The sequence below is a fragment of the Mugil cephalus genome, chromosome 3, assembly GCF_022458985.1.
Source record: "Mugil cephalus isolate CIBA_MC_2020 chromosome 3, CIBA_Mcephalus_1.1, whole genome shotgun sequence".
NCBI classification, from domain to species: domain Eukaryota; kingdom Metazoa; phylum Chordata; class Actinopteri; order Mugiliformes; family Mugilidae; genus Mugil; species Mugil cephalus.
In genome coordinates this window covers 3193998-3217582 of record NC_061772.1, presented here as the reverse complement: position 1 = coordinate 3217582, position 23585 = coordinate 3193998, and the positions used below count along the sequence as shown (strand labels likewise).

General features: G+C 40.5%; 4 protein-coding genes across 9 annotated transcripts; 2 read left to right on the top strand and 2 right to left on the bottom strand.

The window, feature by feature from the left end:
* Window positions 1-481: 481 nt before the first annotated feature.
* LOC125004923 (protein C19orf12 homolog) lies at window positions 482-4541 on the bottom strand. 4 transcript variants are annotated; one of them, XM_047579755.1, is made up of 3 exons: window positions 4465-4541; window positions 2290-2464; window positions 482-1138 (listed from the first exon to the last, which is right to left on the bottom strand). In XM_047579755.1, exons 1-3 carry the CDS (start codon window positions 4498-4500, stop codon window positions 873-875), a joined length of 477 nt encoding a protein of 158 aa, XP_047435711.1. In that variant the 5' UTR covers window positions 4501-4541; the 3' UTR covers window positions 482-872. The 4 variants fall into 4 exon arrangements, with proteins under 4 accessions (XP_047435711.1, XP_047435713.1, XP_047435712.1 ...); XM_047579757.1 differs by lacking the exon at window positions 4465-4541 and adding an exon at window positions 4292-4458; XM_047579756.1 differs by lacking the exon at window positions 4465-4541 and adding an exon at window positions 3432-4266.
* si:ch211-260e23.9 (uncharacterized protein LOC555795 homolog) lies at window positions 4542-8289 on the top strand. Of its 2 annotated transcripts, none has more exons than XM_047579753.1 (4): window positions 4542-4690; window positions 6358-6498; window positions 6604-6754; window positions 7392-8289. In XM_047579753.1, exons 2-4 carry the CDS (start codon window positions 6378-6380, stop codon window positions 7618-7620), a joined length of 501 nt encoding a protein of 166 aa, XP_047435709.1. In that variant the 5' UTR covers window positions 4542-4690; window positions 6358-6377; the 3' UTR covers window positions 7621-8289. The 2 variants fall into 2 exon arrangements, with proteins under 2 accessions (XP_047435709.1, XP_047435710.1); XM_047579754.1 differs by lacking the exon at window positions 4542-4690 and adding an exon at window positions 6086-6273.
* zgc:162297 (uncharacterized protein LOC555865 homolog) lies at window positions 8277-14977 on the bottom strand. Of its 2 annotated transcripts, none has more exons than XM_047579752.1 (6): window positions 14957-14977; window positions 13798-13880; window positions 13526-13706; window positions 13079-13229; window positions 11532-11659; window positions 8277-8558 (listed from the first exon to the last, which is right to left on the bottom strand). In XM_047579752.1, exons 2-6 carry the CDS (start codon window positions 13855-13857, stop codon window positions 8368-8370), a joined length of 711 nt encoding a protein of 236 aa, XP_047435708.1. In that variant the 5' UTR covers window positions 13858-13880; window positions 14957-14977; the 3' UTR covers window positions 8277-8367. The 2 variants fall into 2 exon arrangements, with proteins under 2 accessions (XP_047435708.1, XP_047435707.1); XM_047579751.1 differs by lacking the exon at window positions 14957-14977 and adding an exon at window positions 14302-14846.
* A 10-nt stretch (window positions 14978-14987) lies between these two features.
* Window positions 14988-22719, top strand: ccne1 (cyclin E1). Its single transcript, XM_047579749.1, has 12 exons — window positions 14988-15270; window positions 15833-15876; window positions 16100-16187; window positions 16467-16529; window positions 16795-16961; window positions 17484-17619; window positions 18379-18525; window positions 18711-18806; window positions 20056-20190; window positions 20810-20921; window positions 21024-21181; window positions 21636-22719. The coding sequence occupies exons 2-12, from the start codon at window positions 15863-15865 to the stop codon at window positions 21831-21833; spliced, it is 1314 nt and encodes a 437-aa protein (XP_047435705.1). The 5' UTR covers window positions 14988-15270; window positions 15833-15862; the 3' UTR covers window positions 21834-22719.
* The last annotated feature ends 866 nt before the right edge of the window (window positions 22720-23585 follow it).

Below are 23585 nucleotides of genomic sequence, written 5' to 3'. Positions count from 1 at the left end.
GAGTAAGCTCAGGTTTGCAATTTAAACTAGCACAACATATCACATAGTATTAGGTTAAGATACAAAAGAGAGATATTCCAGGACTGCGCTGTCCCCTCAGCTCCAGAAACATTTGAGAGTCTCAAATTCATTCATTCATTGCAACTCACTCCAACCAATCTCATTACCATCTCCAGCTGAATCTAGCAAATGTTAGAAACTAGCTGAGGAGCATTTAGCAGTTAGAGACACATTGTTGGTGGAGACCAAAACAGAGCTAAAAGGAGATTGACTGTGAAGCTAGCTAACTTTTAAGAACTACATTTCTAGTCAGAAAACAGATTTGTATTTTATTCTATAGTAAGCCACACCATTAGATCAACAAGAATTTGCCATGTTATAAAGAGGCAGTGTGAAGTCATGTTGTAAGCATTTTGTGTTTTTTGTTTTTAGTGTGCCCTTTCAGCCTAGAGAATTTAGCAATTGATGACTCAAAATCTCACACAGTTCAAATGTTTATTTTACACACACACATATATATGTGTGTGTTGGTGACCTTGATAAGGACCCTGATACAGAGTGTGAAAATAAGGAGATGACAATATTAATTATAAATTACTCTCTAGGCACGAGGAGTGGTTTGTTTAGTTTACAAAGCCCAGAAGAAAACTGACAATGATATCAGTCCACTACAGAAAAACATTATTTGTGCTAAGGTCGATGTCCACACATTATTCAGAAACATTTGTCCCTAGTTTGGAGAGATAGAACTTGTAATGCATTTATGAAAGTGAAACCCCATAATTCACAGGTCCTTGAGCTTTGTGCAGAACACACCATATGGGACTCTGTTTGTGTTTGGCAGTCTGGAAAAGTCCAAGTGGAGCCGTAACTCAGTCTTTATAACGCACTTCTGCTTTGAGCTCCTTGGCTACATAGTTCAGCAGTGCCGCAGTGACCTGCTGCTGGAGAGTGGCATTGCCCATCACAAGTGCAATGAGCTGAGCCACATCTGTCCAGTCCAGGTTGCCTAAGACAGCAGTGATGTCCCTGTAGAGCTTCTGCTTCTCAGCCGGCGGCAACTCCATCAGGATCTGAGGCAGAGGACGAAACTGACCGCTAGTCAGCCAGCTGCCCAAGAAGCCACCCACTACTCCACCTGGCAGAGAGACAGAGGACATGGTAGGTGAATGGTCACGTACAGTAGCAGTACAAATCGAAAGTAAGAGTGCACAGATGTGAAGTAAACCTGCAAGACACCAAAGCAGCAGCAAAGTACAGGCACTCAACACCATACATAATATATATATATATATGTGTGTGCGTGTTGCAGGAAAAAAAACACATTATACTATATATACATTATTTACAGAATTATAAAAATAAGTGAATTGAAACAAAAAGTGTATAAAAGGAAGGAAAAGAAATAATAATGTAATAATAATAATGAGTGTTATCTGTCACATACAGATGAGGAGTTGAACAGGTGTATGGCTTGCGGCAGGAAGGATTTCCTGTGGCGTTCTTTGAGACAACAGAGTTGTCGAGTATGTCTGAGGCGCAATAAATATTAGAAGTTCTGTGTAAGTACTTGTCTATACAATTCTACTCTATGCAACTGGCTTGTGAAACCTGCTAAATTCAAATTATTAAACATATTTAAACTTTAAAAAAAAAAGAAGAAGAGTAACGCAATAGTTACTTTCCCTGGTAACTAGTTACTTTTATAGTGGAGTAATTCAGTTACTAACTCAGTTACTTTTTGGGAGAAGTAACTAGTAACTACAACTAATTACTTTTTAAAAGTAACATGCCCAACAATGAGCACAGCATTTAGCAGTTCTACAGTTGGTGGAGACTAAAACAGAGCTACAAGGAAAGTGAACCTGAAGTTATTGTTGCCCTGTACCTTCAAATGTGTCAGTTAGGCTATAGTTTGCTTTTCTATCCCCAAATTTTAATTTGCAATTGTCTTCGTAGGCTCAATTTCTAGTCACGTAGTTTTTTTGTTTGTAAACTCATAAATATAAAAGCATTAGGAAAAAGAAAAGCAGCTTATTACTATAAATATTAAGCCAATAAGTAACCCGGATAAAAGTTCTGTAAAACAAACTGATCATGTCTAGAATGTGTGTAAGTGAACTGGTCAGCCAGTGAATAATGACCTACTCAAACTTTTTTATATTTTCCTTCAAGGCAGGGTACATTGTAGATGTCCCAATCTCAACACTCCTTTTCACATTTGGAACATTGCTCTATAAACCACAACGTCTCTTTCAGAAAATACTGTGTCCATGCTCAAGTGCTTACCAACAGCAATCCCCGGAGGTCCACCGAGCAGGCCGCCTACAAAGGCACTTCCTCCCGCCACCGCTGCTCCTTTGGCAGAGTTTTTCACAGCGACCTTGACCTCATTGTGAGTTGATAATTCACAACACAAACGCATCACATCATCCATACGTGGAGCCATCCTGGTGCTGAGCCTCTGGTGAGACAGGAGAGCGGGCAGGCAACAATTTATCAAAACAAAGATATTAAAAAGAAACGAACATCTGTCTTTTTTTAATCTATATTGTACCTTAATGCTTTATATTTGCATTTTGTCTTCTGCTAACTGACAGTGAACATGAGGATGAGAAAGCCAGTCGCAGAAGAAGAAGGAGAAGCTAAACGGAGCCGCTAGAAGAACAGTTTGAAGGATATCGCGCAACGTATGTGCACCAGAAGTAGCGCGAACATTACGTACGAGAAAAAAAAGTACTATCGCCACCTAGTGTGGAGGAAAAGAACAGTTATTCGATTTTCTTGCACTGCATGTAAACTGGGATAGTGACAGAGGTATTAAGAGTAGCTACTGGTGAGAGGTTGCACTGACACAATTTTGATATAAACTGGCACTAGACCCATATCCATACTCATACACAATATTCAAAACTCTTTTCATGAACCTGCTCTCAAATTAATGTCACAGATTTTGGAGGAGGGGAAAACTGAACGTGAATACATAACCGCCTGGACAATATGGTTTCACTTTTACTTGTGAATTCAACATAGCATAAACGTAAACAAATAAACTTTTACCAGAATGTAATGTTTGAAAAAGTAAATACCTCGAACATTAATGTCACTCTCACTGTGTTACCGGAATCATATCTGTCTACCACTCTTTAGAATTCATTGTTTGAAAGTAGCCACTTTTTTTAATGGATTTGGTGTGAGTGAGCGTCCACTTATTCGAGAAATAGTTAAACAAACATGCCGACGTTTATGTAGTGTGCATTCCAATAACATAACGGAACCATTTTAATCAGCGACTGTTCATCTAAAATTTAAAAAGTTTCTTCTGTTTTTTAATAGCTAAAAAGTCACTTCACCATTTGTTGTAATGTAAAATGAGACAGAAGACAGCTGTAACAGTCACACAGATGTTAGAATAACTTCGCATTTCTTACCTTTAGTCCTGTTGTAACTGTGCGCTGTGTTAATCTTTGCTCTACACATGCGTTCGGCTAGCCCCGAAAGAAGATATGATCTTTGCATGGGATTAGCGGCGGTCCCATCTACTTCCTGCTTTCAAAACGATACCAAAGAGTATATAATCGAGCCAAGATATTTCCTCTCGATACTCTAAACGTAGGGGAAATGTAAGTGTTCGTTTTAAGATGTATCAGAATATTTTGTAAAAACAAACACATGTTGATTACTATGTGGCTATTCCTATTAAATAAAAAAAACAAAAAAAAAAAAACAAAAGAAGTAGACTTTTATGTTTCGGCGATTTAGGCCTTTTTAACAACGCACCGAGCAGCGTTATAAAATCGAAGAGTGAACATTCGCACTACATAAACAGCGCTGTTTTGATGTACTGGACTTGAAATCTGATATAGATGTTACACTGTTTAACCCTGTTGTTAACACGTTTTATAGTTTGGGTCATTTTGAAATTAAACCGCCAGAAAATGATTACAGTTATTTTCCTCCCACATTTATGTGTCAGGTACTTTTGGTGACTACCCAAATAGCTCTTTAAATAAACAACCCCCCACCACACCCCACATATCTACATCCAGAATACCTGTTCTCACTACGGAGAAATACGTAGATCACCATACAATCTCACTGATTGGCCTTAAATTGGATATATGTTTAAGTGGCTTTATATCGCTTAACACTGTAGCAAAAACAATTGTGTAAATCATATAATTAGAGACATTAAGCACTGAATGGAGTCAAATTGACCCCAAAGATAATAGAAGGGTTAACATATGGAAAGACATTATAGATGAAGAAAAAAAACAAAGTAAGGAACTACTTTTCACAGAAGTTGTTCTTCTTCCCCTCCAGTATAAGGCGGTAACATATAATATTAACCACTTTTACATCGAACTCAGGATATGTAACCGGTATTAAGCAGCAACAAATAACTTCTTCTAGGTAATATAACGAAAATCAAAACACGGTTTCTGCCAGTGTTGCAATTTTTACCTCGATGCCGAGGACACTGTGTTTGTTGACATACATTATGACGTAGTGGAAACGCAGTGTGGCCCCGTATTGTTGGGCGGGGTTTAGTGACGTTTCAAGACGGAGGGAGGACCTTCTCTCACAGATAAACAACTTTTGGGTCAAAACAACCTCGGAAGAGAAGCAAGATTGCTGGACCTTTACTGTACAAGAAAAACCTTATATCATCATCATTATATCGAGTCAGGTAAGTCGAAATGTAAATGTCTCTGCATCACTGAGCAACACTAGCGTCTATAAGCCTTGTATTTGATCGGTCTTTTGTTCTCTGGCCACACACTGTTGCTGGCTTATTATTCGATCTGAACATTGTCCGTATAACTTGTTTTAGAAGCATTGCATACGCTTGGGAAAACTTCCTGATCTTTTAGCTCACAGTCAGTTGTGTATGGCGAGTGTTAACAAAAACAGTTATGTTATGTCATCGACAGGGTGTTTCATTAATAGAGTGGGTGCAGAGACAGTTTGTCCTACAGTGCGTGTGTTTATAGGCAGGTGAAATTAGATCTAGGACAGAGTGACTAGCAGGCAGCAGGCACCCAGACACTGGGGGAAATCACCGGTCCGTTAGGCATCCGTTTTTGTCAACAACAACATCAACAACTGCAGAATCTATCAATACCAGTAATATATGACGATTCCATGGTATCTTTTACATTATAGGAAAGAACACTTTGAACAGCTTAACATAAGAAGGTATTAAGGTTAATCAATTTAGTTTTGTTTGTTTTCCAGGACCTTACATGAGTTTGATAAGTACATTTCATTTCATTCTATTTCTCTTTTATTTTTTACACCATACACATATTGTCTTTTAGCAGAGATCTTCAAGGGTGTTTTAGAATGCAAAACAAAAACACTACGCTAGATTATGTCAAGACAATTAGGTGCCAACCAGATATTCCTGATCCACCCCACCTCATAATACGGCTTTCTACCTCAATGGGGATAGGGAGTCTGGAGCCATGTGTTTCTGTATAACTGTCACACACTTGAAATATAAGAAAAGAAAATTATGGCGTTGTACCCATCAGCTGGTTTGGACTGAATAAAGTAGACTCCATAGGGTCATAGATAGGCCATAATATGCTGGACTGGAATAAACGCAGCAGAAGAAAAAGGGATCACAAACTCTGTTTACTTTTGCAGAACTGCATAAAATCAGTAGCAAATAATACTGAGATGAAGATGTTTGCGAAAGATTGTCAGAATAAATAATGCTTGAATAAGATAAGATAAGGCTCACAACATAAGATAACACTTTACTGATCCCAGTGGGGACATTTAGGTGTTAGAGAAGCAGGGCAAGACAGTACAAAAAATGAAAGTTAGAACAGAAATGGAAATATGGTAAGAGAAAATCTTTTAAGCCGAATACATTAAACATTCCAAAAAATATTTACTGCCATCCATAGAGTTAACAGGTTAATCTGGTTGGAGTAAAGGACTAGTATACCTGACTGACTGAGATCTGAGATCACTACTAAAACAAATCTTCTGCATGGATGTTGTTAATGCCAGGATTACGGAGTATATGATATCTACATAGACAGTGCAATATCCATCTCTTGTCATTTATCAGCCATTTTAGTTCTCAACTCAGCATGCTCGGGTTTCTGAGATGGTGTAATGGAAACAGTTGTTGATACAGAGCAGGCGTTCAAGGAAGACAGGTCTTTGTGCTATGTGCTGGCCCAGCCTCTAGAGGGAACTATTCACTCAATTTGCCAAAGGTTCAAGCAGAATTAACTCCCATTTTTCATTCAGAATGTAAGTGGATGTCTTCACATGACACAAACCTCCGTATTGCTTCGATGGGTTCTTGCAGTTCACCTGCTTGATATTAATTTACAGATTTCAGCAGAGGAAGAAATATGATCGGAAAGATCCTTTATCATCTGCTGGGGAACACCGGTGAGGACTTGGCTGCAGAAGACACTTATGAGGAGATAATGGAGCTTGAGGAGGAGGGGTGGGTCATTGTTAATCTACCAGGTGAGATAAAACCAGCTAGACATTATTTCCACTTCATTAGTATCTGTTGGCCGTGGCTATAATGGGACGTTAACTGATCCGTTTGAACTGGGATGATCCTTCCAGATAATGAGGCTCTGTCAGTCCCTGATGTGGATCCCCTTGAGAACCTGTTGATTGAGCACCCCAGCATGTCTGTCTACCAGATGAGATGCAGGATGAGTGGAGCAGAGGACGAGGAGCTGGTCTCTGATGAAGACGAAGAAGATACCTCCAGGTTACTTTCTATATACACGCCTAAGCCTAAGCACACTTTCAATCACACCACTCACAGTTACTAAAGTAAGCAAAGGAGCCTATTAGTAGCCACTCTTCTGTGATCCTACTCTGAGCTCCATAGTGAAATCCAAACACAAGGAACAACACGATAAATGAAGGAGCTTTAGTGCATATGTGTTGAACTTGTCAGAGCAGTAAACAGAAGGTAGCCACCTTACCATATCCGTCAAATCTCTGGTTCCATCAGTTACCTTTTGTAGTCATTAGGGTTAGGGTTAGGGTTTTTTCTTGAAAAGTGCAAAGGCAAGTTTTTGTCATACCACATATAGGATAGGATGATACCTGTTAGACTGTTAATTTAGCAACTTCAAGGTTTCCATGAACAAGAATGAACCTTTAGCATGGAATTATTCTTCCTTGAGATGTAAGCCATAATGAACCATCAAAAAGCCTTATATAATTGGCCTTACATATCTATCCCAAACTCTTAATCAGGAAAAGAGAAAAGCTAAAAAAGCCAGTACATTCACACACAACGGGTGGGCAGTAACATGACATCTCTCATACTGTGTTGCTGTATTGCATCTAAAATCTCACATGAAACGAACTGTTAACACTTCCCTGCATCTGCCCAGGCCAGTGACAGTGAGGCGGAATGTCTCTTGGCGTCTTGCTGCCTGGGGGATCCCTCTGCCGTGCCACATCCAGCTGCTGGCTCTGCAGAGAGCCAGGACCCAGGCTGAGAGGACGAAGCTGAGCCGCAGTGCCCTCCACAGGCAGAATCTGGCTAAGATGAGATTCTCCCCAGGAGAGAAACGCTACGGCCACTTCAAGCAGCCCTGCCAGCGCCTGTACAACTACTGAACGGGATGATGCTTCTGAGCGGCTGTGTGTGAAGTTGCCTCCAGCGCAGCCCACTGTGTAGCACAGTGCTTTGGTCCTGAATTACTCAGGTTTTCCATAATTGTTTCACCTCAAACTGTAAATTGTTTATATCCACCAAGGCGAAACAAAACCTCAAACTCCTGACCATAAAAGACACAGTTGCTCCTTTAGGTTTGGAAACTATTGATAAGAAAGAGTTACTTTTCACAGAAATGTTGATGATGTAAACTATCCAAACAGAAGAGCTGGATTGTTTGGCGTGTGTAGATTTGTATGTGTAGATGTAGGACTTACAGGACGATGTTGTTACTGTTAGTGTGTGATACTGCTCCAAATATGAAAAATGATGCAGATGGATTATGGCACATTGTGACTTTCTGTTCTTTGGTTGTAATGAGCATGTGACTTGTGCACTTGTGCCAAGTGCATTAAAAGTTCATTTCCATGCATGTTACCTGTACAGTATTCATGTTGTGTGACAACTTCAAGAAAAATATTGCTGTTGACTCTGCTTAAGATTACTTTTGTACTTTTCAGCAGTTACTTTTTACATGTCATGAAAATTGTTGTAAAAAAAATCTTTTTCTATTTGTGTGTATTTATAAAAATGTACAAAAAAATGCAAATAAAACTTGTTTTCTTAAGTCATGTTGGCATGTATTTAATGTGGCAGAATATTTTGCAAACATGCTGAGGCGATGGGATGACTCCAGACATCTTTGTGTTTCATGTTCGAAGGCGGTGTATCTTTTCCATGAACCTCTTCACCTGGTCTGGGTCAACTCCGTTGGCCCAGTGCCCGCCGTACTTAAAATGTGAACCGACGATCATTCCACTTGCATCAAGGTAGCGTTCCATGTTGTCATAGGTCACTCCAGAACCAATCAGGACTGGGATTCTCACAGACTGGGAAACATCTGTAAACACAAGGAAACAGTAGAACATTGGCAAACACATAAATCTGACATATTTTTTACAAAACCTCCTCCGTACAGACATAGAATAAAACGTGCACGTTACATTGTGTTTCTATCGAAGCAGGGCTTAACCACTCTAATGATAATGAACGTGCTCCAGGCTCCTGCTGTGATGGTGAGAGTCCAAGTCAAGTGAAGCTGCAATACACTGAGTGAACTTTGGACACAGTGTCATGTGAGCTCTCCCTCCAGTTGTGTCGGACCGGTCCCTGCATGTTAGTGTTAACAAGGGAGAATGCACGTGAGTGTGAGGGTAACAGGGGCAAGTGTGTGTGTGTGTTTGCGTATTTGTTCTTGTGTATCAGCCAACTGGCAAGTCTGAAACCTAGATTGTGCGACTGTCAAGTTTCCAGTTAGGTGTTTACAGTCTTATATGTCAAGCTGGAGACTCTGCTTAAAATAGCAGCCCTGGTGTGGCTATGAGAGGAACGTGGTGCAGATTTCAGACCCAATAACCTTCAGCAGATACAAACCCGAGTGCCTTTATTAAGAGGCTTCTTGGCTGCTGATTGAGCCACTCTGCCAGATCCCACAATTTAAAAATAGACGTACATTATTATGAGCTGCATTAGTTGGCCCCTTTATACTGTAATACAACATAATTGAATTATTATTACTAATACATATACCATTAAAGTAACTCACACAAAAGTTGTACTGTATCGTATTTCTTGAGCTCACCTTACTCAAGTAGCTGTCAGATAATTAGTATAAAATAGTACTCATCATGTTATGCACAGACATATATCATTTGCATACCTTTTTAATTTATTTTTAGACATATTTGTTGTGGATTTCAGTGGAAAAAAATCTTAATAAAGCTATAACAATGTCTTGTCAGTCAGAGGAATAACATGTTAAAAGGCTTAACTGCCAATAAAACCTTGTTTGACGTCTTGCATCGGAATAAAGGAAAACTGCACGAAGCAAGAGAGATACACAGGGTTACAGAAAATACAAAATGTTTACCCCATATGTGGGATATCGCCCCCTCCTCCATCTCAAGCCTCCCCATCCCCACCTTCTCCTTACTCAAAGTTTTGACCTAGAGTCAAAATTACAAACGTCCTTTAGTGAGTTTGTGCATGCATTTGTTGGATTAATAAAGTGGTTATTAATAAAGTATTTAAGATCTTTCTCCTTCTGCAAAAGTCTTTAATGTCCAAGTTCCACTGAATCGTAATATCCAGTGATCCCATTAGAGCATCTCACTCTCAAAGTCCAGGCGTACTTGTTCAGAGAGTTTGAAAAAGTAGAATGGGAGGTAGAGCCTTCAGATATCAGGCTCCTCTCCTATGGAACCAGCTCATCCTCTCTACTTTGAGGGTTAGGCTTTAGACATTTATTTTTGAAAAGGCTTATGGTAAGGACTGATTTAGGTGAGTGTGAACCTTCCATATGCTTTGCTGCTGTAGGGCAGTATACATAGGGGACTTCCAGTGACAGTATCCAGTATCCCTTGCTCCACTTTCACTCTCTGCATATTTATATGGCACAAATAGATTGTATTGACTGTGTTTCTTCTCTCTCCTTGTGCGTTACTCCATTTTTTCTGGCTTCAGAGTTGCATCTTTCTGATCTGCAGTTACCGTCCCCACAAACAGGCTCAGTGTTTTTTTTTTTTTTTGTGTAAGCTCAATTCTCATATTTTCTCTCGCAACCGACTGAGTTAGAGCGCCTCCCATATTACCTATCCCTGCACAGCGCCCAGTACAGTCATAGCCAGAAACAGAGCTAAGTTCAACAAAGCACTGATATCTATGGCCCAGGTGAGCACGACTAATGGTTCTGGTCAGCTGTGGGAACACGCTCACAGACTCTCACTCTCAAGACTTCGTGATGAGGTATCTGCATGCACTAAGGAGAGCAGTTCAGTGAAGCTCAATCTAATCCACAGCTAAAAAGATGTACCTTAAATTATGGTGGATTTCATTGGCCCTGACAGGCTGCAGCAAAGAAAAGACTGAACATGTAAACATCATCAGCTGAGTTGAAGAACAGACTAGTGGTGTGACACGGTGGTAGCACTCTTCCTTTTCCAGTTGTGATGTGTCAACACTATAAAGTTTAGACAAGTGCAGCATTAGGGATGGTGTTTGACTAAATATAGGTGGACCACTGGTAGTAGTATCAAACTACTTCATGAACCTTCCATCCAGTCCACATTTCTCTGTAACCTGAAAAGCTTGACTCAGTGGCACTCTTATGGATGTTACTCAAACTGTATGTCCTGTTGGGGCTGCAGCATTAGTACTGACAGGGACTAGGAAGAAGAATCACACGTGTTTCCACAATATGATGTAGAATTTAAAATACTTCTGCAAATGCTTGACCAAGCTCTGTCGTATCATAAAAATGTCAAAGCACACTATTATCCCAATACATACTTGTGGTTTATATGTTTTCAAAAAGTCGAAAACGGGAGGTAGAGCCTTGGAACCAGCTCTCAGTTTGTGTGTGGGACACATACACCCATTCTAGTTTCTGCTGAGGATAACTGTCCATCACAGTAACCACCCCCTGGAAATTAATCTAAAAACACTAAAGTGAAGTAAAGTGAGTGCTACTTTAGTGCATATGGTGTGTGTGAGAGAGGGACAGAGAAAGAGTGGCACTGTCCCGATCAATAGAAGACACTGAATAGTGCAGGAACTCTTTATTTACCACTACAGACGAGGGCGCCCTCTGCTGGACAAATGAGGCAGTGAGGGAATGACAATGAAACTGTGAAAAACTGGAGAATTGCTTTCCTCTCTCTTGTTATTTTAGGTGATAATTAATTAGAATATTTTCCTTTCCTTTTTCATTTCTATGGCATAAATGACGGGCATAAGGAGTGTTGGATCAATCATTTAGTTATCAGCAGCTTTTTTTTTTGCATTCACAGAAACAAAATATGGCTCCTGGCCATACCTCTGAGCTCTCGTGGGTCAGCCTGCACTCCAGTGGCTGTTCCCGTGATGATGAGTCCGTCTGAGAGGAAGAACTCAGCGGCATGTGCTGTCTCTTCAATAGTCACGTCTGATGTCAGGGCATGAGAGCTGGGAACACACAGAGCGAAATTAGCTGTTTATTGACAATTTACTGATTTAACAAATCAGTTAAAACATAAAAATGTGCATAAAAATGTGATTTGTGGTAGTTCCATAAACCTGGATAATCCATGAAAACATCCAGACCTACAATGTATTTTTGTGGCAGGATTTTGTGAGTTCTCTGGGAATACTCACTGATGACACAGTGAGTGTAGAAAATGCACTTTTATTAGACTCTCTCTCACACACATCAAACCTTTATGAGCACATTTCAACTAGTCCCATGTAAAGTCACATATGTTTTAAACAGCATTTTACAAAACAAATCATTTTAAAACCTGTATTTTAATGAATAACATTCTGCACAGTCTGCCCATATGAAAAACTTCATCTGTGTTATTATGTGTATAAATCTTATTTCTAACTGATTAATATAAGGGTAAACTAATAGGAAATTGGCCGAGAGAAAAAAACAAACTAAAACTAGCTTAACAGGGAGACACATGACACAACTCAGGGGCAGGTACAAATGAAGATGCATACAAAGGGATGGAAAACAAAATAATGTTAGCTCTGTTCTCAACATCTACACAACTGACCAATGCAGAGATAACATTACATGCAGTTATAACGAGTTATGAGTTATAACAGGTATGACATTTATCGTGTGACTGGACACGATTTAAGAATAAAGCAAGACTTGCAAATAGGAGAATGCTGAACCTTTAAAAACTTATGATGTTATAGCTGGAGTCATTCTGAAACATACGTTGGTAGTTGTGTTCTTACCTCTGTACAGCATCTCCTAACCAAGTTAAGATACGTTTGGATCTATGCCACCTTTTTCTCATAAGTTCAACCGATGCTTATTCTTATAATACAAAGCAGAATGTGAAAGAGTAATATAGCATGCACTGAAGGTCCCCCAGTGGAATCAAACAAGGGAAGTTGTGGTTACAGGGCTTAGTCCTACATCTTTCAGCTCTCAAGCCACCTGCAGAACTTACTGCAATTGGAATATTTGAATAAGTCAAAAGATATCTGGTAAATAGATTTGACTATTTGTAAGTGAGGATAGAAGAGAAGGATTTTTACTTTGATCAAAATATTTGATCTGAAGTCCAAAATTTCACTTTTAAGCAGTTTGCTAGACCCAACTAAAAGCCAAGATCAACCTTCTGTCAAAGTGAAACTGGTTAAATATTTGATGACTGATATGTACTATCCAGTCAAAACAAAACTGTATTGATCTTCATTTAGTAGAAGGCAGGGGATTGATCAGTAGTTAGTCCTGTCACGGTGTCAGTTCTCTATAAAAAATGCTTTCAGAGACATATGGTGTCACAAACAACTTCAGGTTTTGCTGTGTATCAGTAGGTCATTGGGTTCTACATACTAGTGAAACTGTACACATGTTGATCTCACCTGTGCTTCTTTTTGATGTCGGTAAAGATCTGCACGTGGTCAGCACCAATCTGCTTGCGATACCTCAGCAAGTCCCCGGCGCAGGCATTCAGAAGGCCCTCATCCGCCACATGAGAAAAGACAAATCCCTCGGCCCTGATGAAATCCAGACCTGTAACCGTACATTATAACACTATCTATGGCTGACTAACTGGTGATGATTTGGCTGACACACAAGAAGCTGACCTCTTCACTAAAGACCAAACACTCATCGACTTCTTTCACAGATAAACACAACTCAGTTTACAAATGGAAGAGCAGAGAGTGAAATCTGCTGCAGTAGGAAAATCTGTTTACACATAGGCTATGATAGCAGAATACCTCTATTCTGTTCTGCTCAGAAAGCTTTGGTTGAAGTTAACACCTTATATGCAGATCAACATCAGTTTAATTTATGATTGACAAAACCTGAAGCCAGAGCTACAGCCAGTGCCGGTTGGTTAGCGGAAGACAGTATTTGCACTCCAAGTGGTAGGAATGGACAGATGCTTCTCACAGCAGTACAGACAGCTGTCATACAGGCACACACCTCGGGACCCACGTGGAAGGAGTAAGGGATATCGTGCATGTTTTCAATAATCACGCCATCCTGAGAGAAGGACATATAGGTGACGGTTACCAACTAGACTGGAAAGACTTCAGATGTGTAAGGAATGTAATTCACATGTGCAGTAACTCACCACCCCTGCATCACGGTAGATTGCTGCCTCCCGGCACGCTTCTTCGGTGATCTGGGCCATCTTCAAACAACTTAGAGGGGTTCCTGAAACACACAAGAAACGTGGTGAGATGACATACATTATGAGATACCACAAGTGCCACCATAACACAAAGAAACATATTGTTTTTTTCTCAAGAGTTATTCATTCCATTTTTATGTCAATGTAATGTAACCAGAAATGTCAAAATCAAGCTATCAGTTACTTTACAAATCTTTCAAACTAAAAATATGTTCAGTTTATTGTCATATGATACATGCTTTTTAAACTTAACTATCACCCTTTAAATTTAAGGTACTTGCACTTTTGTGTTTGGGCAAAAATAATCCAGAAAATTAATATTTAACAGTTCACCCCTGACAAGAGCCTGTCTCAATGGAACACTGACATTTACTCACGAACGTTTGCCATGCGGAACTAAAATTTCACATTTGAACATTGGAGTCTCATGCACTTTTACTTCACCTGGTAAGGCTTTAACGTGAACCATTCCAATAACGATGGATTTTAGGCGCCCGAAAAGATCCAAAAACTTCATTCTTTTGTTTTTTTATGGAGCGCCAATGGAGCAGAGGACAAACCGTAGCTTTGTCTTTTTAGCGTGGGGATCACGTGACTGGCCAAGGGTCGTTTTGCTAAATCAATAAACTGTCCTCAAATCCAGTCTGAATCAGTATCAATGCCTTATTTTATATTATCCGACCACAAAATGGATTTAGTAGTGCAACAAGTTTGTTTAGAGAAGAGGTGGGTGGTGGCAAACCTGAGCAGGTTCGGTAACCCGCACTGGAAAAGGGCGCCCTGGCACGATCATCCTGTTTTTTAAATCCAAATAACAGATGCGCCAAAAATGACAACGGCTGACAGCCACGTCCGACGATCAAACAACGAGTATACTCATCTGCCTTATGACTATTTGGCCGTGGTACGCTTTATTTTCAGTCTTTTTCAAAAGCACCACGGCTTTGTTTACATCTGACAGACTAGCCACGCGGTGTCTCGGCACTTCCGCTTTGGAAGACCCGCCCCCGCAGCTGTCACCAGCTCGGCTACGCCTCCCGTTTTACCGGTAACATTTTAAACTTATATATTCCCTTCTTTTAGCACAATTTATACAGACCACGTCAATGTATACGTCCTCTGTTCTTTACAGGTGTGAAGATGCGTCGGATGGTGTTGAAATTCGAATAAAAAGAGGCGGTGAGGTCCGAGGTTTAGCGCCAAGTTAAACCTACTCCCCCCACTGACGTTGATGCTTAAACTCATCTGTTCTCTACAAGGCGCCAGCTCAGAGGAACTAGCCCGGCCTAGAAGAACACTCACACAGATACAGCTCCTCGAAAATCGAACAACAAGCAGATTCATTAGAGCGAAACACTTGCATTTCTACATATCAGACGCGGAGAGGAGTAAACTTCAAGGCAGAATCTTGGGGTGAGTGGCTGGAACTAAACTTTATCACAGCGTCGAGTTGGTCACACCGGGCTAGTTTGAGCTACAACTTTCGTAGCTGAGCTGCCTTAATATGCTAACTAAGCTGCGACAAGTTGCTAATGAAGTAAACGCTCGTGTAGATGCCAGCCCTTCGTTGTGGATAGTGTTAGCTATGGGTTCGATGTTGTTGCTGTTAAATAGTGAGTTGAGAAATGGGTTGTCCCCGCTGCGTTGTTCGGCCATTATGTGGCAGAACCAGCTGTCCAAAAGTTAGTGGCTGAAAATAACGAGGTTCTCCTAAGAAATGTGCGACCTAATAACGTCTGGTGGGATATAGTCGTCGGGCAATTCGACAAATATCCTCAAATTATACGGTTCTCATTTTTTGGGCGACTTTTAACTTTACGTACTATACCATTTCCCCGCGCCAGGCTACGTTGGGCTTTGTCAGATGGAGGGAGTTTAGAGTGGGGGTTGGGAGTGTGTGAATGAGTGTTTCTTAACCCCCCCTCCTCTGCCCATAAAATAAAATATATAACTTTAAAAATATTCTCATTCGCAGGTTTGCTCGGAACCAAGCCCTCGGAGTATAATGCGAGGAAAACGGTGAGTTCCACGTTTGTTTCCTTCGCGGCTGTGTCGAGGCCGTCAATCAAAGTGGGTGACGACAGAAAGAAAAGTTGAGTTGGAGCTTTAGCCATCCGGCCGACTAGCCTGTTGTTGTGCGACACTTATTTTGACCCCAAACACCATGTGTATGCGAGCATTTGAAATAGTTTTACGTTGATGCCATAGACCAACAATTTTTTTTGCTCTGTGTTGTTAACAGGGAAGAGACGGAACCCGAGTCTGTCGCTCCCGAGGCGCCCAAGGAAAATACAGTACGACCGAGAAAGAGGAAGGCAGATGTTGCCATTGTAAGTGGTCTGAAAGGCTTGCACACTTAGCCCACAACTAAGCGAATAATCCAGTGAGGAAGTATAAATCTGATCACATCTATTCACCAGGGCTGCTAAAGAATAGTGTCCTTTGCTTCATTGTTGTCAAGCATCATTGGTAGATGGTGATGATTATTTGAATTTATTATTGCAATACTCAAAAGCATAATGCACCCAGGAAAGGATCTGCTGTATATCTTGTGTGTGCTGTCTGAAACAACTTGAAGACGTCATCTTTTTTCAATATGTGACCCTCAGTATTTGCAAGATGTGGATGAAGAGGTAGCAGAGATGACGAAGAAGAAGCAACGCGAGTGTGAGGTGAGTTTGATTTATCTTTCAAAACACGGCCCTCAAGCCATGTCACAATTTTGTTAATAATATTACATACCTCAGTATGTATTGTATCAAGGTCAACGTTGATGACGCATAAACCTGGGATTCTCATTCTTCTAATACACATTTCCAAATCTGGTTCAGGCTTTATTTGCAGTCGTTATCTTAATAGAGAGTTTTACTGTACTGCAGCCGTAGGCTCACTTCTCCCTTGACATCTCACCTCTGGTGTCTCCTCTTTTCTGTGAAGCTGGGGTGGAGTCCTGATGCTGGTTACACAAGTCCGCAGAGGTGGATCCCGACACCTGATAAGGAAGACTACCAAACGGTTTCCATGGTGAATGCAGCCTTCCCCCTCTATAACTTCAACAACATATTTGTGACCCCCGTGCATCATGCCCCGCTCCCTGCTCTGTGGTGAGTACTGTTGTGTGTTTGAATTCTCTCAGTTTGAACTCCATTACTTTTTGCCATCTGTCCCTCTGTGGTATCACATTGACCATAGGTGGATGACAATTGCCCTGTTCTTTGCCATCATTGACATGAAAAAAGGCTGTGCTTACCTCCATTAGACTTTAAGAATTAGAGAATCTATGACGAAGAGCAGGGTTGAGACGTGTGGTGGGACCTTATAACTTGACTGTTGTAATCAATACAACAGCTCAGGGTTAAGCTAATACGACTCTCAAACTATTGCTCTCTCAGTGTTTGCAGCTAATTTAATTGCCACCATTACCTCCATGAATAGAGGTAAAATACTGCTGTGAAACCTACTGCAAACTAGACTGTGGTGTGTTATCTCAGTGGTTACTCTTGATGTTCTTTTCTTTCTTTCTTTCTTTTTTTTTTTTTTATCTAAGGAAGACCAGATGTTACAGTACATGCACATGATACAATTTTGAATTCTTTTATTCTTACCAATGTGTCCTTCCGTGTCAGCTGGGCCAGTAAGGAGGTAGTATGGAACAACATGTTGGAGAAGGATAAAAACTACACCAGGGACGTCCACATGATGGAGAAGCATCCTCATCTACAGCCAAAGATGAGGGCAGTTCTCCTGGACTGGCTTATGGAGGTCTGTATTATTGTAGTGAGCACCTATCTCACATGCAACACACTTTTGTATGGTTTTGGCTGGTAGTGCACATTAGTCGTCGTTTCACCGCAGGTGCATATACAATACGCACATTACCTTACAGTATGTTAGTCCATCTTGAGGGGCTGTCTCCACAGGCAGCTGTTTCTGAAATACAAGCACCTATGATGTAGCCTGACATAACCAGACTCAATTCTTCAGAATATTAGTGTCAGAATATTAGTGGTAACTCGTCATCAGTTTCGTTATAGACTGTGTTGCATGCACTTGAATAGTCGTACAGCTAATCAGAGCCTTAATCACCGTTAAGGGTTTGACCATTCAAGTTAAACAGATTCACTGGCCAAGCCCATTGGCAGCCATTTTGTTGCAAACAAAGTCAATACAACTGCGCTCCAATGGTGTGTATGACTACATCTCTGTTACTCTTCTGCATAAAGCCCACTCAAATAATTTGATTTATCGACAATAATCAACAATATGGACGATAATCTATTCCTAACAGAAAATAAATTCTCCACAAAAAGGGGAAGCTTGGAATGGCTTCCAGGCTACTTATGACAGAATTTCTTGCTAATCTATTAGACGTCTAAGTCGAGCTCTTGTTGTTGTTGTTTTGAAGTTATTGTGTACACCCTCATGCTATGTCCATAGCCACATAAGCAAACTTATCCGACATGGTATGATGTCCTGGGAGGCCATGACAGTACGTTGATGTTTTGTTTCTTCACGTTTTAGGTGAGTGAGGTGTACAAACTACACAGGGAGACGTATCACCTCGCTCAGGACTACTTCGATCGCTTCATGGCCACACAGAGAAATGTCTTCAAATCAACACTGCAGCTCATAGGCATCACCTGTCTTTTCATTGCTGCCAAAGTAGAGGTATGAATGTTACAGTTGATGGTGCAGGATGTAAAGGTGTATAACCAGATTCCTTGCTCTGTTTTTTGTTGTGGGTACATGAAGGTTTGGGTACATGATCTTAATTGCATTTCTCCCCTCTGCATTATTTTACAATATGTTAATTGTTAACAATGCTTGTCTCCTATATTTTTTGCTTCTTGTAGGAGATGTATCCTCCTAAAGTCCATCAGTTCGCCTACGTTACAGACGAAGCCTGCACAGAAGATGAGATTCTGAATATGGAGGTCATTATCATGAAGGTAAGGAGCACATGTGTAGCTTGGCATGCCTTCCAGTAATCTTGGCATTGGGCACTTAGATTTGGCAGTTTTTTGTGGCCAATGGTCACTACAACAGATTTGACACAGCACAGGCACTCCTTACTGTAAGCAACATGTTAATTTCAATGACCAGATGAGGTTAGAATGAAGCAAAGCTCATTTTCAAGCTGCAACGCTCTCAAATGCACTATGCTTCATACCAGGTCTTTGCTTTGTGAACAAAACACAAATTTAAACATGATCAGCCCTGAAATATCACCTCCAAACGCTGACGGTAGTGCCTGGCAATGAACCTTACTTTCAAACAAGATGATCATTTTCACAACTAAGTGCCTTAGTAACTTCTAAATCTGAAAGTGACATATTACAGCGAGAGTGCTGAACAGCAAATTTAGTTTTTGTTATCCATATATTGTTATAAAAGGCTCTTAAAGATATCACAGTAAAGCCAGAAACCTGATTCGTAGCCACTCTCAGCTTGGTGAAAATGTTATAATATTCAAATCAAATGAGCTTTGTTTCTAATGTAGTATTGTATCTAACGTAGAAGGAGCTAGTTCTCTGCCTTTAACCTTTCCAAGAGAGCAGTGAGCAGCCATAGCCAGAGGTGTCTGGGGTCAGTTTGTGGGTTTGAACCAGTGACTTCACAGTCCCAAAAATAAACGGGATGAAAGTCCCAAGAAAAGTGAAAATTGGGTTTTCATAATACACAGTTTTGTTCTCTAATTGCACACTAAAAGTAAAGTAAGAATACTTACAAATTAACTGGCACAGTTAAGTCGATTTTGAATTGGATGTTGACCCTTAAAATGGCATATGTAACTGTATTTACAGTGACGTGAAATAAGTATTTGACCCCCTCCTGATTTCTTCTGTCATTTTTATGTGTATGATGCTAAGCAGTTAGATCTCCTAACAAAATATATATTAAGATAATAACGGTTAACTCAAAGCAAAAGCAATTGGAGCAAACACAATATAATGTCTAAATAATATTTGTACGTATTAAAGCTAATTGATGCGATAATGTGTTCAGACCCCTTAAACACAGAATACTTTTACCAGTTACTTAACACAAAAACTACTCGGCTGCATTAGTAACCAGTTGGAGTTGGGTTGGACCCACTCAAGCACCATTACAAGCAGTGGAATAAAATCACTGCTTAAAGTTGTGAGTAGTCATATTCCTGCCACTGATCGTGCTTATTTTCCTTCACTCTGAACACAGGAGCTGAACTGGAGTCTCAGCCCACAGACTCCCATCTCCTGGCTAAATGTTTACATGCAGGTGGCCTATCTGAAAGAAAGAGAGGAGCTGCTCATCCCCCGATACCCACAGGCCACCTTCACACAGATTGCAGAGGTACGTTGAGTGTTTTTTTCCCCCCTTACTAATTATTTGTGTCTCCTTATGTGACAGAGTATTAAGAATAGTCGTATGAAAAAGTGAGTTCATTGAAAATGTTGCCTTTTTCTGACATGTGGAAACACGCGTAACAGTGTGGGGACGTACAGCACTCAAACTGACGAATCATTGAAGTTGTTTCCACAATTTAAATCAATTTCGAAAAATGATGATATACATGGGCAAATTTGGCACAACCCTGCATTTCTCACTCCTTAATGTCCATGAATTGTGTAGCATCATAATGCCAAGATCCAAATAGCTCTCTAAGGCCTTCAGACCTTTTCTTTTTTTTTAAAGAACTCCAAATGATTTAAATTAAATCCACTATAATTACACATCACTACCAGCTTTTATTTTTTGACATTCTGCATAGTACTGTAATTCCGCTAAGATGTTGGCAGCTACATTTGTGCACATTAGCTGTAGATTAAAAACAATACTGTTCATCCAAAACTATTATTCCCCCAAGAAGTTTGACGGATGCCATGTTCACATAGCTCATTATTATATTGAGGTTTAAGAGTCTGGCATTAAATAATACTACTTCTCTTATGTTTTGTATACTTGCTTGTAGTTGTTGGACCTTTGTATGCTAGATGTGCGCTGTCTTGAGTTTTCCAATGGCATCCTTGCTGCTTCAGCGCTGTTTCACTTCTCCTCTTTGGAGCTTGTGGAAAATGTCTCAGGTAAATAAAAGGTTTCTCGTTTTTAATTTGTATGTTCATGTTGGTATGACCTTTGTGTTGACATGACTTATCACGTTGTTCATCCGTCTCCTTTCTATGCAGCTCTGAAGCGGGCGGAGGTAGAGGAGTGTGTGAGGTGGATGGTGCCATTTGCCACGGCGCTGCGAGAGGTTGGCGGGTCGCCTATGAAAACATTCACAGGAATCTCTGCAGATGACATGCACAACATCCAGACCCATGCCCCCTACCTTACATGGCTGGTAAATGAATTTTTGTAATCGGGACAGTGAGAAAACCGGGGTAATCTTTTATCCATGGTAACAGTTAAAAATAAAATAAATAAAAAATCTACAAACAAAGGAAGTTTGAAAGGTGTGGGAGCATTTCACACATCAGTTTCAGGAATAATGTTGAGGATTACATGGAGGTTGCCTCATTACAAGCTCTGTAAAATGATTTAGGTTTAAATTTTTGTTTTGCTAAAAATACAGACTAAGCTGCTGAAAATACAACCAATTGTATAACTACCATTAAAAGTAAAATACTGTAAAAATTGGTACACTTATTCTCATTGGTGTGTTATAATTTGCAGCCTGTTATCACTGCACTGTGGGGGTTTTAAATATCCATTGTAGGCTGGTGTAATTTCCCCTGTGAGTCTGATTGACTTGCAGTTGTGACAGCATGGCTAATGTGTGATTCTGATGTTCACAGGACAAGTCTTACTCTTACCAGGATGTGGATTTGGAGCGTCATGGCAACTGTCCTGTCCCGTCAGGTGTCCTGACTCCGCCGCTGAGCAGCGAGAAGACTGAAGAGCCGGTTCAAGTGGACGCAGCAGTGCTGAAAATCAGGCCGAGGATGCTTACCGAGTCCCCCACAAAAGCACCATCCCAACTAGCAGAACACTGAAACTGACGAGGTGGAGGCGAATCATAAATTAGATTTTTACATTTTTAACTTTATGTGGAAGGCTGGAAACTGATGCGATGCCTCTGCCGATGGAGTTCAGTGGGGAAACATTAATGGAAATGATTCTTTCTCCTTGATGATTACTTGGCTCTGGACGCTTTTTAATGTCTCTGTAAAGGGTGCGTGCACTGACTTTGGTTCAATTGGAACAACACTGAGACAAAGTGAGCGAATGGTTTTATCACTATGCCCGCAGGAATCTTACCTATTTAACAGGTTCAGTTTGGATGATGACCCAAGCAAAGGGCTGTTGGGGATGGAATAAACCAAGAGATGATTTTTGTTTTTGAATTGCATTGCACCCAAATGCTTGCATTAATTACCAACCACACCCAAATTGAGTGGTTGCCCCTTTTTTTTTTTTTTTTTTTTTTTTTCCCTATGCAGAGGCCAAATTGAGTGGACATTTATGGAGTCTCTACTTGATGCGTGTGTGTGAGAGAGAGTTTGTTATAATAGTGATTGATGTTCATTAATCTATTAGTGGCCTCATTTGCCCAAAACTATTTCTAGGGTCACATTTGGCTCTATGTGCTGCTATAAAGTGGGCTTTGCATGATGGGAAGTGTGTATGTGTATGTGTGTGTATGTTTTTAGATTCTACTCATGCCATTTTATTTGACAAAACATGGCCATGTTTTGCTTGGGGACCAGTAGCTTGGCTACCTCAATGGACAAGTGAACCAGCCAGGCTTCAGAAGCTAAAATATTGATTGTATTTATCTTTTATTGTCATCCCTACCTGCAGTGTGTTTGCCCACCATCGAAATGTAAGATTTTTTTATTTGACTTTTTTTTTTTAAATAAAATGCTGCTACATATTTTACATTGATGGGCCTTTTTGAAAAGGGGAGCAGAAAACCATTGTGGCAAATGCTTTTATTAAATCCTGTTTAATATGTGGCAGAAGTGTGATTCACTTCTCATAGGGTTTCTTCCACTAGGTGTCAGTGTGATGCTGTCAGTTTATATCGTGGTGTGTGCATGTATATTTATATATCTGTATGTCACAGTAACTGAAATGCTCAAAAGCATACAGACAGACTCTCACTTTAAGACCATATTTATCAGGTCAGTTGACATTTGAGCTTTTATCCAAACAGGAACGATTCCAGTGATGATGATGGCCGACCGATCCACTGAACAGTCTGGTCACTGCATTGATGGCCATGGAGTCACAGTGGCCTAAAGAATGATGGTGACTTGAAGTATGTTCAGCAGAAGCTGAGGAGACATCAACACTGATCTGGAGTTTACCCTTAGAAAAGAAAAGAATGTCATGCATAATAAAATTAACAACAGGTGAACTAGACGGGCAACAATGAGACCTGTAATGGTTTTACAGGTGGAGGCCACAGACATGTTTTCCCTCCACGTCTTTCCTGATCATTTTGCATATGGCTAGGGTTGGTGTCACTACTGGTAGAATGAGGAGACACCTCGACTCTACAGGCCCTGCACAGGTAGTCCAACTCCTCCAGGATGGCACATCAACACTTGCCATGGCCGGCAGGTGTGCTGTATCTCCAAGCACAGTCTCAAGAGCGTGGAGATGATTCCAGGAGACAGGCAGTTACTACAGGAGAGTCCTTGATCCATCAGCAGGATGGATTGACCTCTAATAGGCCGTGTGCTCACTGCCCAGCACCATGGAGCTATATCAGCATTTGCCGTAGAACACCAGAATTAACA

Excerpts from the sequence above, each read along its gene's own strand:
- LOC125004923 (XM_047579755.1), bottom strand. The coding sequence starts at position 4,500 with ATGTATGTCAACAAACACAGTGTCCTCGGCATCGAG. Across the intron at positions 2,465-4,464 it reads ACAGTGTCCTCGGCATCGAG|AGGCTCAGCACCAGGATGGC; the intron begins GTAAAAATTGCA and ends CTGTCTCACCAG. Across the intron at positions 1,139-2,289 it reads ACCTCCGGGGATTGCTGTTG|GTGGAGTAGTGGGTGGCTTC; the intron begins GTAAGCACTTGA and ends TCTCTCTGCCAG.
- si:ch211-260e23.9 (XM_047579753.1), top strand. The coding sequence starts at position 6,378 with ATGATCGGAAAGATCCTTTATCATCTGCTGGGGAACACCGGTGAGGAC. Across the intron at positions 6,499-6,603 it reads GGTCATTGTTAATCTACCAG|ATAATGAGGCTCTGTCAGTC; the intron begins GTGAGATAAAAC and ends TGATCCTTCCAG. Across the intron at positions 6,755-7,391 it reads GACGAAGAAGATACCTCCAG|GCCAGTGACAGTGAGGCGGA; the intron begins GTTACTTTCTAT and ends GCATCTGCCCAG.
- zgc:162297 (XM_047579751.1), bottom strand. The coding sequence starts at position 14,374 with ATGAAGTTTTTGGATCTTTTCGGGCGCCTAAAATCCATCGTTATTGGA. Across the intron at positions 13,707-13,797 it reads TCTACCGTGATGCAGGGGTG|GATGGCGTGATTATTGAAAA; the intron begins GTGAGTTACTGC and ends TCCTTCTCTCAG. Across the intron at positions 8,559-11,531 it reads TGACCCACGAGAGCTCAGAG|ATGTTTCCCAGTCTGTGAGA; the intron begins GTATGGCCAGGA and ends TTGTGTTTACAG.
- ccne1 (XM_047579749.1), top strand. Across the intron at positions 18,526-18,710 it reads TCATTGCTGCCAAAGTAGAG|GAGATGTATCCTCCTAAAGT; the intron begins GTATGAATGTTA and ends TGCTTCTTGTAG. Across the intron at positions 21,182-21,635 it reads CCCCCTACCTTACATGGCTG|GACAAGTCTTACTCTTACCA; the intron begins GTAAATGAATTT and ends TGATGTTCACAG.